Raw genomic sequence first — 11,925 nt, 5'->3', positions numbered from 1 at the left:
TATAAAATTATTCTTCCTTTATTTTTTATATAAAATTTAAATATTAAATATAAAAAGATATTTTAATCACATCCCAAATAATTCACTTTTTCATTAAACAATATTTTTGTTTTATTATTGTCAAACAATCCCAGATGAGAATCATATTGAGTTTGGGTTATTCGAAAACAAATTGAATTATGATTTGAAAAGTTTGACAGATAAAAAGTAATTTTTTTAAAGTTAAAGTATTAAAAATTTATAAAAGTAAAGATAATTTGTTATTTTGATTATTGATTCTATATGTAACTGAGTTTTAAGATATTAATTTAATTTTTGTCTTTTTATACAATTTGGATAAAGCTGAATAAAATATTGTAATAGCCAAATCACATTTAAAATAAAACTCCTTTCCCTTTCTTAGATTAAAAAAAAAAAACTCCTCCACTATTATTATTATTATTATTAATTTTCAGTTAAAATTGGCGCCCTCAAAATCATCTGTCTGGCAAGTAGATGATGTGGACCGGTCCAGCTGGGCTTTTCATGCCAGGTTGGCACATGCTTCAAAGTTCCCCCACTCTAGCTAGCTTGGCTAGTAGAGAGTTTATTCATCAAATCCAAATGGGGACATTCATTCACAAAACTCTCACACGATATAAAATTATCTATCAAAATAGCCTCCTCGTGCAATTCCAATAATTATTTGTGGTCATTACTATTTTGGGCTCCATTTTTAATACTTTGGTCCTTACATCATTTATGTATATCTCCGGGACCTTTAATTTCAAATCTTCCCTGCATAATATATTCCCCTATAATTAATTTATTATGGGTTTTCATTTTATTTCACTATCATTAAATTTTGTTTTTCATTTCTATCTTTGTAGACTATCATGATGGGTCGGCCGGCCACTTTGAATTCAACGCTAATCTTCATTACATTTATTTATCTCTTGCATTCGGATTTGCTTGTGTATTTATCTCAAAGAAAGCATAAAAATTGTCAAATTCTATATAAATTCAACATCAAATGAAATTTACTTACATTTATTCTTAAATATTGTACTACTATCTCAATGCTCCAATTGCAGCCACTTAATTTTAAACAAAAACGCATTTCTTACACAATTATGAAACTATATCGTCAGACAAAAATATAGTAGAATTTAACTGATGTTTTTTTTTTCCCTTATAAGTGCCAACTGTTTGAAATGCAATTTGGTATTGTGGATGAATATTAAGTCAATCATGTTTCTATAGAAAAAAAAAATATAATTATCCTAAAAATAACACTATTCCTATGGGAAAAAAAAGTATGAATATTAATAATTTTAATAAACTATATATATATATTAGGACCATGGGCCACATGGGTATGATGCCTTAACATTGATTTGGGTCTTCCAATCATTGAATGACTAATAACGACATTTGAATGGGAGTTTCCAATTTTAGTGATATGGTCAAACTAACACACTTAATTCACAATTGGGATTTTTTTTTGGGTTAATTTTATGCAAATGGATATGTACATATATATATGAGTCTATTTAATTAGTTTCAAGAAGAAAAAAAAGGACTATTTAACTAGGAACTGTTATTTATTAAATTTCATTTGAACTTGTAAAAATTAAATTTCAATTTCTTAATTGTATTATTTTTTCGTAAATACAAAATTATATTGATTTTATGTTTATAAAAACAACTATATATATAATAAATATTCTGACAATACAATGCACACAGAAATACACAATTAATGGAGTTTATCATGATCATCTCATGCACATGTTAGTTCGGTATATATATATATATAATTAAACCCTCAATTTTTTTCATTAATTAGATTTAATTATTATTAAATTAATAAATATAACAAATAGCCTTAAAATGTCCCAAATCACACCTTAAACGGCTCTTCCATGTGGTCTCATGTGTTTCAATAACCTACTCTCCATTTCTCTTTTGGTCAACTTGTATTCACCAAACCATATTATCTTATCATGACAATTATTTATAAATATAATAATTCAAATGAAAAAAAGTTTTAGATTTGAATTTCAATAAATACCCTTAAATTGAAGTGATATAATACTCTATAACAATGACTAATTAAAATCAAATAATATTTCAAAACAACGAGAAATAAGATAGGAAAAGACGAATGAATGACATGAATAATTGTGTGAAGGGTTGGTAATCAACCACGATGATCTTAGTTTTTGTATCATATATAGTAGTTGCCTATTTTGTATTAGTGAGTTATTAATATAATTCATTAAATTATAAACTAAAGAATCTTGAACAATTATTAAAATAGTAAATTGTATGTATTTATATAATTAGTAATGACGAGCACCTCATAATGAGAGAGAGATGAGACAAACAATCTATAAAATGATTCTTTGAACATATTACAAACGACAAATTAATCATATAGATTAATTAGAGAAGAAAACAGTTTATATAGTTGGGAAGTTAGTTGGAACATTTTCTTCTAGGGGAATCTTATGATAGATATTAATAAATTGATTAAGAAATTAGGATAGGTACTAAATCAATAATGCAATTAATTAATTAATTAATTTATTTATAAGGGCAGGCAAGTTGGGTGATTAGGGGATAGCTAGTCCACATGTTGATGAAGCTACAATTAATGATTTTGTTAATTTTATTAGTTAATTAATTAAAGTACTAAATCAGTTATATATTAATCAATTAAATATTAAGTCTCAAATCTTGAAGTCAAAGTGACTCAAATATGGGATTAGTGAGCCAACTGCCGACCATAACCATTCTGTTATAAGATAACCTTACTCTTAATTAATGAACAACAACAAATTTATTTTTGGGGTTTTGTTTAATGGTCAATTTTAATATATACCTTACCATGTTAGAAGATCAAACTAAAAATCTATATAAGAAATTAGAATAATCAAATTTATTTTATTTAAAATGGAAAACTATTTAGCAAATTGATGTAAGTCATATTCTACAGATGTATATCATCCACAGCATTATTGTTTCCACGTTTTTTTAAATTTGTTCTTGAAAACTCATGCAATTGGTTAGATTGTATTTTTTTTTTAACTTTCGTGCTCGTTAATCTTTTAATTTTTATTTTTTTACGATTTTACATCGTTGCTAATTTATATTATTATTATTTTAGTCCGGATCAATTTTGTAAAAAAATATTAACCTGAGTAAATTTCAAATTCTAGATCACCCTTCCATATACAATTCACATTATCCTAATAAATTAATAACTAATGAAAAATACAAATTAATGTAAGAAATCGCTCATTCATCTTTTGAAAATGTAACTAATTAAAAAAAATGTAAATTGTATATTATATTTATATTTATATGATTTGAAAGATAGGTTTGTTCGATTTTAAATGACCTAAAAAAATCAAATATTATTTCAATCTCTTTTAATCTATCAAATCAATTAATTCATCAACCAAAAATACTATGTTTATAAATAGAATTCTTATTATATAATTACTATGTTTATAAATCAATTAATTCATCGAATTCATTAACCAAAAATACTATGTTTATAATTAATCCATCGAATCTTGATATATACTTACTATGTTTATAAATAGAATAACTAACTTAATTTTTATTTTGTTAATTTTATATTAAATTATTATACATTTTTATATTATTAATTTTATATGAAATTTTTATACATTTCTATATAATTTTTAAAAGGTGTTAAAAAAATAAAAGTTACATAAAACTCGAAAATATCCAACCTTTAGGAGTGAATCAATAAAAAAAAAATACTCACCTTACAAAATAAAAAGTGTAATGGATGATCATTGAACATTAGGACTTAATTAATTAGTAATGAAATATGGCATGCCAAATGCCACGCCTCACATCTAGTATAAAAATTATCATAATGATTGATCTAATTAATTAAATTATAATATTAATGATTGTCATTTTTAATAAATACATTTTTTAAATTAAGTGAAGATAAAAAATTATGATACCAAATAATTAATAAGTTCATTATTGCCTTTTTTTTCTAATGTATTTTTAGAAAAAAGTCTATGTATATTAAATCTAATGTATAATTGATATATAATTATAAAATAGAAAATCCTAAAATATATGAAAAGAAAAAAAAGAAAGATAGATACATTGTAAGGTTAGACTTGCATTGACCATTGATCACATGGATATATAAAGAGATCACGCGTCATGTAACCCGCCAATTAGCCGCATATATAAACTCTTTACAATTAATTAATTAGTAATTAATTAATTAATTAAGAGATCGATGGTAAATATAATAATAATAATAATTAAATTTAAAAGAAAGAGGAACATGCCAATTCTGTAACCGGCCAGTCCATAGTCCATGGCTCCATGCCATGTGCCTGCCTCTCTTATTAATTAATTACCATCTTCATTTTTACGTTAATTAAACTCTAATTAATTAACTCTAAGCTAGTAATACGTAGCAATAATTATTCATTACTTAATTAGCTAATTAAATCCAAACACGTCTTTATTACTTACTTATTATTTGTTTTATACTTGGGGAAAAATATATAATTGACAACCCAAATTAATTAATTAATTAAAGACATTTCTTGCTAATTAAATTTTAATGTGTAAAAATTATAATATATAGTTTAATATTGCATTGATTAGACATAGTTAGAAATGCATGCACCTTAATTTGTCCTATAATTTATTTTTGCATGGGGAAATTAATTAATTAAAATTGAAAAGAGGACGTTGGTCTCTTGAGATTCTTAAAATGGTTGTTAATTAATTACATTGTATTTAGTTATTCTGTACATTCAGTAAGTTTGTCTAGTTATCTAGATTTAATGATTTATCTAGGGAAGTAAATAAGTGGCCGGGCATGTGGAGACTGACCCGGGGGCTGCCTGCTGCTTAGATCCTATGCTATGGGTTCACTTGTCCTGGTCACTTCTCTTTCTCTCAATCCATACAGTTTTTGTTTTCTTAACCATACTTTAATAGTGTAATTAATACCCTGAACTTGGGTAAATTTACACTGTGATGAAAGACTAAGCAAATGGTCACAGATAAAAAAAAAAAAAAAAAACCTATAAAAATTGTTTATACTATATTAGTCTCATTCCTATAACTAGAATATATTTACTGTGATTTTTCGGTTAGAACATCATAAATTGACTCGTTAAATCTCAGTTTGATTATTGTATTTTTATTTTGAATATATCGAATGAATTAAGTGGAATGTTGGAAAAAAAAATATGGATAAGTTCCTTCTATTTTGTAATACTAGCTAGCTAGATGACACCTGTTGAATATTAGGAAATCAATTATTCAATATTATTTTTTGATATTCAATTAGAGTCTAAAATCTAATACAAAGATATAAAAAGAGAATGGTTTGTGAATATTGTGGGAAAAAAAGTCATTCATGTAGATTGATCAAGTTTAGTTTTTTTTTTTTTTTTAAATCTTGTTGTGTTAATTTATTTTAATTCTATAGTCATTTTTAAGTTGGGATTTGAGTTTAAAAAAAAATATATATATATATATATATATATTTTCAAATATCATTTTCAATATTAATTTAAATGAGTTATTATATATATATATATATATATTTTTTTTTCCATTAAAACTTTTTATATATGGGATGTGAAACAAATCTATTAACAGTTAAGAAAAAAAAGTAAGAATTTGAAAATGTTAGTGCAATATTTATAAAGTGAGTATCGTTGACTGCAAAGGAGTGTATTATTTAAGTTTGGGAATTAAGAGAATAATGAATAAAATACACAGATATTTATGCAAAATATATAATTAAAATTGAAGGGGCGGCACCTAGATTAAAGTAAAAGATAAATAATAAAATGTAATATGTGCCACATGCAAGTCTCCAGTTATTACAGGTGCAATGCTTCTACTATTGGCATGTGTCGTTCTAATCTATAGAAACACTCCCCTCCAACTGTTTTAAACCGACCAATTTTACCCGTTGAATGTGTTTCTTCAAAGGTAATTTAATTATTACCACTTGTAATTATATATCAATTTCTACTATTCTTCTATTTCTCTTTTATTTATTAGGATCAAAATTTAATAAAGAAAGGGTCTAAAGGGTCTGTATTATTATTATTATTAAAAGATTATTAGTTATTGTTTATTTTCCCATTTTATTTTATTAATTTGAATTATTAATTTCACTTCAATTTCACGTATTTTTTTTTTTGTAATTAAAGCCTAACATTTAGTTTGGTCTATTAAAAATTAGGCTATCAATCGAGTTAACTTATATAGTTTTGTTTAAAGAAAAATAAAATATAATTTTTTACAAAATTAATTCTAATATATATAATTTATTTTTTGAGGTGGCAAATATAATTTTACTTTAAATTACCACGTTTTTAAGAGATTTTATATTATTTTCAAATCTTGATTTGATATAATTATATAATCAAATTGTTTTATTTTAAGAAAAATATATATTTAATTTTCAAGATTATAATTAAAAGATAAAAATTTATCTACAAGTTATAGATCACATAATTTATCATAAATTATTTATAAAATAATAAAAATAAAAAAATTCAAAAAACACATTATTGAATAAATGTAACTAGGGCGGCAAACGAGTACGGGAGCTCGACTCGAACTCGAGCTCGAATAAGTTTATAAATTTGAGACCGAATTCGACTCGATCATTTACCTACAAGCTCGGTTTGACTCGAAACACTTGAACTAAAAATAAATTTTCAAATATTTGTGAAGAAAAAATATTTATTTTAAATTTTAGTTTTAATATTAAAATAAATAAAAACATATTTTATTTATTATTAGGCTCGAAAAAACTCGACAAGGCATCGAACAAGTATGATATGAGCTCGAGCTCGACTCGAATATTAAACGAGTCGGCTTGAACTTCACTCGAACTTGGACAAAGTCAAACACAAGTCGAGTTTTTACCGAACAGATGTAACTACTAAAAATGAAATAAGAGCTCACAACATAAATATCATTTTCAAGCTAAACCAACTTCATATTAAGCTAAGAACATTAAAAACCATGCAAAATGGAGATGTTTTGAAAATATTACATTGGATTACATTTTAATTATACTTAGGAACTCTGTTTCACCAATTCATCAACTATATCTAACAATTTTTTTTAATTTTAATTTTTGTGTTTCTTGACACCTAGCTAAAGAATATAGCTACCAAATATATCTAATTAAATCAATATCTTCATAGACAAAATCACATTTACAGCACACAAAAATCATTTTGGTCACTAAAAATCATTGACCATTGTTTTAAAAAAACATAACAAATTAACAATATGAAAATCTTGATTTGTGCAACTCATTCCTACGCTATAGCCACACTTATATTCTCATTTGTATTATGTAAAGACATATTACTAATCAATAATATTCTATATGTTGTCCATATATCAATGTAATTCCAAGAATTGCTGGCTGTCTTGGAATCAATATATTTTTCTTAAAAGTCATATATCCATTCTTATATTTTATATTTTATATGCTATTGTATATATGATATCCTAACTAAAAATTCTTGTATAGATTCCCAAGCAAAAAAAAAAACAAAAAACATATGATTAGATAACAAAGATCTTGGTAATCTTTATATTTTTTTTTAAGATTCTATATATTATGCTCAATAAATATATATTGAATTAGATTTTTCATCTATCATACTCTTATGAATGTGACGCTGCCAAATAATATATTAATTTAAGAGGTTTTCATGATGCCATGTGATCATCCATGTTTCTTTATCCTAATCAATAATCATGTTAATTTAATTAACTTGAATTCAGCCAGTTAATATCTCTCTCTCTTGATCTTGATCTAGATTTTGATTTTGATCATCATGGAAATTAATTGAACACAAAGAATAAGAATTTATGCTTAAAATGTTTATCCACATGGGCTTACATGCATCGGACGGTGATATAGATCATGTATTAATTTCAAACGAAGAATAAGATCAAAGTGTCATTGAATTATGAATATTCTTGCCAACAACTATATGATCATATTAAAAAAAACAACAAATAGAGCATATTTTAGTTAAGCCAATTAATTAGAAGTCCATATAAAGAGGATAATTAACAAAAAAATAAAAATAAATAAATAAATAAAGGAAATTAAATAGTAAATGAAATTAAAGAATAGAGCTAGTACAAATTATGACACTTTGGAATCTTCAATGGACCCCCTCATATGATCATAATGATATATACTATGTTTCAAAATCCAATAAATTGTAATTGCTTCTTCTTCTTTAAAGAAAGGATGAACCTTATTTCATTTATCTAAATTTTGTTGAAATGCATTTGGTGAAACCAATTAATAACAAATTAGTATCGGAAAATGATAAGTCAATCCTCTAAGAAAACATAATTTAGAATGAACATCAAAATTTATAAATTACAACTACTAACCAAAAAGGTCAAGATTTGAATAACATAAATGTTGTACCATTAACATCTTTTTTGGAAAAAATAATGGAACAACGGATGATGTACTTAACAATCAAGTGGACACATAATTTGAAATTACTGTACTACGGACTCGAACCCATTATTGTCGTTAAACTAAAAGAGGGATTACCACTAACATTAAATTGTGGCTTTATTACAATTGTAATTTATTCCATAACAGAGTTTATAGATTTCTTTTTCCATCCTAAATTTGTTTTTTTCTCCATCTTTCTTTTAAACACCCATTAATAATGTCATTACCCTTATATTAATGGGGTGTTTAAGGGAAAATTGAACATTAAACATTTAATTTAGAGGTTACACTTAGGGCTTGTTTGATCTTTGGTTATTGAGATAAAAATAGGTTTTTATTTCAAAACTCAACCATCATATCCACTATCTAATTAATCATTTTATGTAAAAAAAAACATTTTTTTTCTTAATTTTAATAAAAAAAAAAAACATTTTTTTCTTAATTTTAATCAAGAAGGGTTTTTGAAAAACAAAACTCCATTAACCACCTCCTCAAACAAGACTTTAGAAATGACAATTATAATATAATGAGGTTTTCTATCTAAATTGTCCCGTTATGTGCAGTTTTTCTCCGGTGCAAATTTTCCCCGGTTAATCGGGACGGGGCGGGATCCGTTATGTGTGGTTTTTCTTCAGTTGACTGAGATGGGGCGGGATTAGTTAAATGCGGTTTTTCCCGGTTGACTCAACCGGGATGGAGAGGGATCCGTTATGTGCGGTTCTTCTACGATTGACCGAATGGGGCGGGATCCGTTAGACGCGGTTTTTCCTTGGTTGATCAAGATGGGGCAGGATGATATTTATGTTTCCGTCCCGATCTCATCCGAACACTATAAACACAATTAAATATAAAATTAACCGTATATATATTTATTTATTTTTTATATTTTATAAAAGTTTTAATATATTTTTTTATAAAGATATGAATTTTCAATATACTAAATATATATCATCTTAAAAATGTCATAATTTTTTTTTTTAAAGAATATGATTTAAACTATGTCAACTAGAAATGTAGCCCTATTTGCCCTATTTACATTCAATTAACACTCATTCCCCTTGCATGACATGCATAGCTAATTGTTATCCTAATGAAAAATGTAAGAACATGTAAAATAAGTCATAACCACTTACTATATTGTTCTCTTTCCAAGAAAATGAATAGTTTCTATGTGAAAGATTATTTTAATGATAATAAATTAATTAATAATAAGCAATGGCAGTTAGCTTAATTGGCCCTATAATTATTTGGGGGCGCCAATAATTAATCAGTCAATCCTCTCACATGCATCTTTACTTGGGGGTTCTATTTAAACACATCCATCCCCACATCTCCCTTCAACACAAATTACTCTCTCTTCCAAATCTCTCAAACAACACAGATTACATCTAATTGTAATAGCAACTAATTTTAAAAAGAGCCAAAATGTTTAGTTTTCCCGGAAACGATGATCAATTCTTCTCCCGCCGCTGCGTTTGGGTTAACGGTCCAGTCATCGTCGGCGCCGGCCCTTCCGGTCTTGCCGTCGGTGCCTGCCTTAGGGAACAGGGCGTCCCTTTTGTGGTTGTTGAAAGAGCTGATTGTATAGCTTCTTTATGGCAAAAGAGGACTTATGATCGCCTTAAGCTTCATCTCCCTAAACAATTCTGCCAACTCCCCAAACACCCATTTCCCGATCATTTCCCGGAATACCCCACCAAGAAACAGTTCATCGATTACCTCGAATCCTACGCAAACAAGTTCGATATCAAACCCCAATTCAACGAGTCCGTTCAGTCCGCCAAGTACGACGAGGCCTGCCGTCTATGGCGCGTCAAGAGCGTCTCCAATTTCGACGGCTCCGAGGTGGAGTACATCTGTCAGTGGTTGGTGGTGGCCACCGGCGAGAATGCGGAGTGCGTCGTGCCGGAGATTGACGGTTTGAAGGGATTTAACGGTGAAGTCCTCCACGCATCTCAGTATAAATCCGGGGAGAGATTTTCAGGGAAGAAAGTTCTCGTTGTGGGTTGCGGCAATTCAGGAATGGAAGTCTCTCTCGATCTCTGTAACCACAATGCAGAGCCGTCGATGGTGGTTCGCAGCTCTGTTCACGTAATGCCAAGAGAAATATTCGGAAGATCCATCTTCGAGTTAGCCACCCTGATGCTGGCCTGGTTACCCCTGTGGCTGGTGGACAAGTTCATGCTTCTATTTTCATGGATGATGTTAGGAAACATGGAGAAATACGGGCTCAAGAGGCCAAAAATGGGGCCTTTGGAGTTGAAGAACGTTATGGGGAAAACCCCTGTTCTAGACATCGGCGCATTGGAGAAGATTAGATCCGGAGAGATTAAGGTTGTTCCCGGAATCACAAGGTTTTCATCGGGAGCCGTGGATCTGGTCGACGGTCAGACATTAGACATCGACGCGGTCGTTCTTGCAACTGGGTACCGTAGCAACGTGCCATACTGGCTTCACGAAACAGAGTTTTTCACAAAAGAGGGATTCCCAAACACCCCGTTCCCAAATGGGTGGAAAGGAAAGGCGGGTCTCTATGCAGTTGGGTTCACAAGAAAGGGTCTGGCTGGTGTATCCATAGATGCATTGAAGATCTCTCAAGACATTGGCAAAGTTTGGAAAGAAGATTTACAGCAGAAGAAACAGAAAGCTCCTCGCCATAGAAGATGCATCTCACAGTTCTAATTATAAATCATGCAAAATTAGATGAGCCATTTTTAAATTCTTTTTTCTATACATACAACAACAGAGAAGTAGGAAAAAGAAGTAGTGAGTAAAATGCTGTAAAAGAGTAGAGCCCTCTCCCTGAAGAACCCTAATTTTGAGATATATTTAGGGTTTTTCTTTTTCTAGTTTTTTTTTACCAACACCGTATATAGGCATGCATAGGATGAAGAGGCTTTCTTTTTCCCTTGTTCCTTTTGTTCATTTTCACCCATGATATATAAATATACTTTCATTTTCTCTAACAAATGCTGTTTTAGCTTTACTATTAACTAGTCTCCACATACAATCGAACAAAGAATAACCCCTCTTCTTCTTGTCATTAACTTCTCTAACATTGCAAATTAGGATGATCATTTCACAAATTACTTGAATCATGTATTTATCGTTTCTAATCTTATAAACTTGAGACTGATATTGTTCTTAATGGGTCCACAATAGCTCACTCCTTTTTAATTTGTTTTTTTTCTTTCTAAATTTATTTTTCACAGATTGTTTGTTCCAAATCAAATCTAAACACATGTTAATTTCCAATGGCATTGACCAACAATAGAATGTTTATGAGTTTGGTCTTTGCTTAAGGTGTAATTACTATTTGACTTGTTGGCCTCCTTCAATCGATCTATCAATTATTTTTATGTTAACCCAAACTTTGATTCTGTCTTCCAAAATTCTAT

The 11,925-nt window shown here is 28.3% G+C and overlaps 1 protein-coding gene across 1 annotated transcript; it reads left to right on the top strand.

Annotated features, from left to right (window-relative positions):
- Window positions 1-9,863: 9,863 nt before the first annotated feature.
- Window positions 9,864-11,484, top strand: LOC124915150 (probable indole-3-pyruvate monooxygenase YUCCA9). The gene has a single exon (XM_047455815.1). The coding sequence runs from the start codon at window positions 9,953-9,955 to the stop codon at window positions 11,207-11,209; it is 1,257 nt and encodes a 418-aa protein (XP_047311771.1). The 5' UTR covers window positions 9,864-9,952; the 3' UTR covers window positions 11,210-11,484.
- The last annotated feature ends 441 nt before the right edge of the window (window positions 11,485-11,925 follow it).

The sequence above is a fragment of the Impatiens glandulifera genome, chromosome 9 (assembly GCF_907164915.1).
Source record: "Impatiens glandulifera chromosome 9, dImpGla2.1, whole genome shotgun sequence".
Classification (NCBI taxonomy): Eukaryota; Viridiplantae; Streptophyta; class Magnoliopsida; order Ericales; family Balsaminaceae; genus Impatiens; species Impatiens glandulifera.
This window is presented reverse-complemented; position numbering and strand designations above follow the sequence as displayed.

Excerpts from the sequence above, each read along its gene's own strand:
- LOC124915150 (XM_047455815.1), top strand. The coding sequence starts at position 9,953 with ATGTTTAGTTTTCCCGGAAACGATGATCAATTCTTCTCCCGCCGCTGC.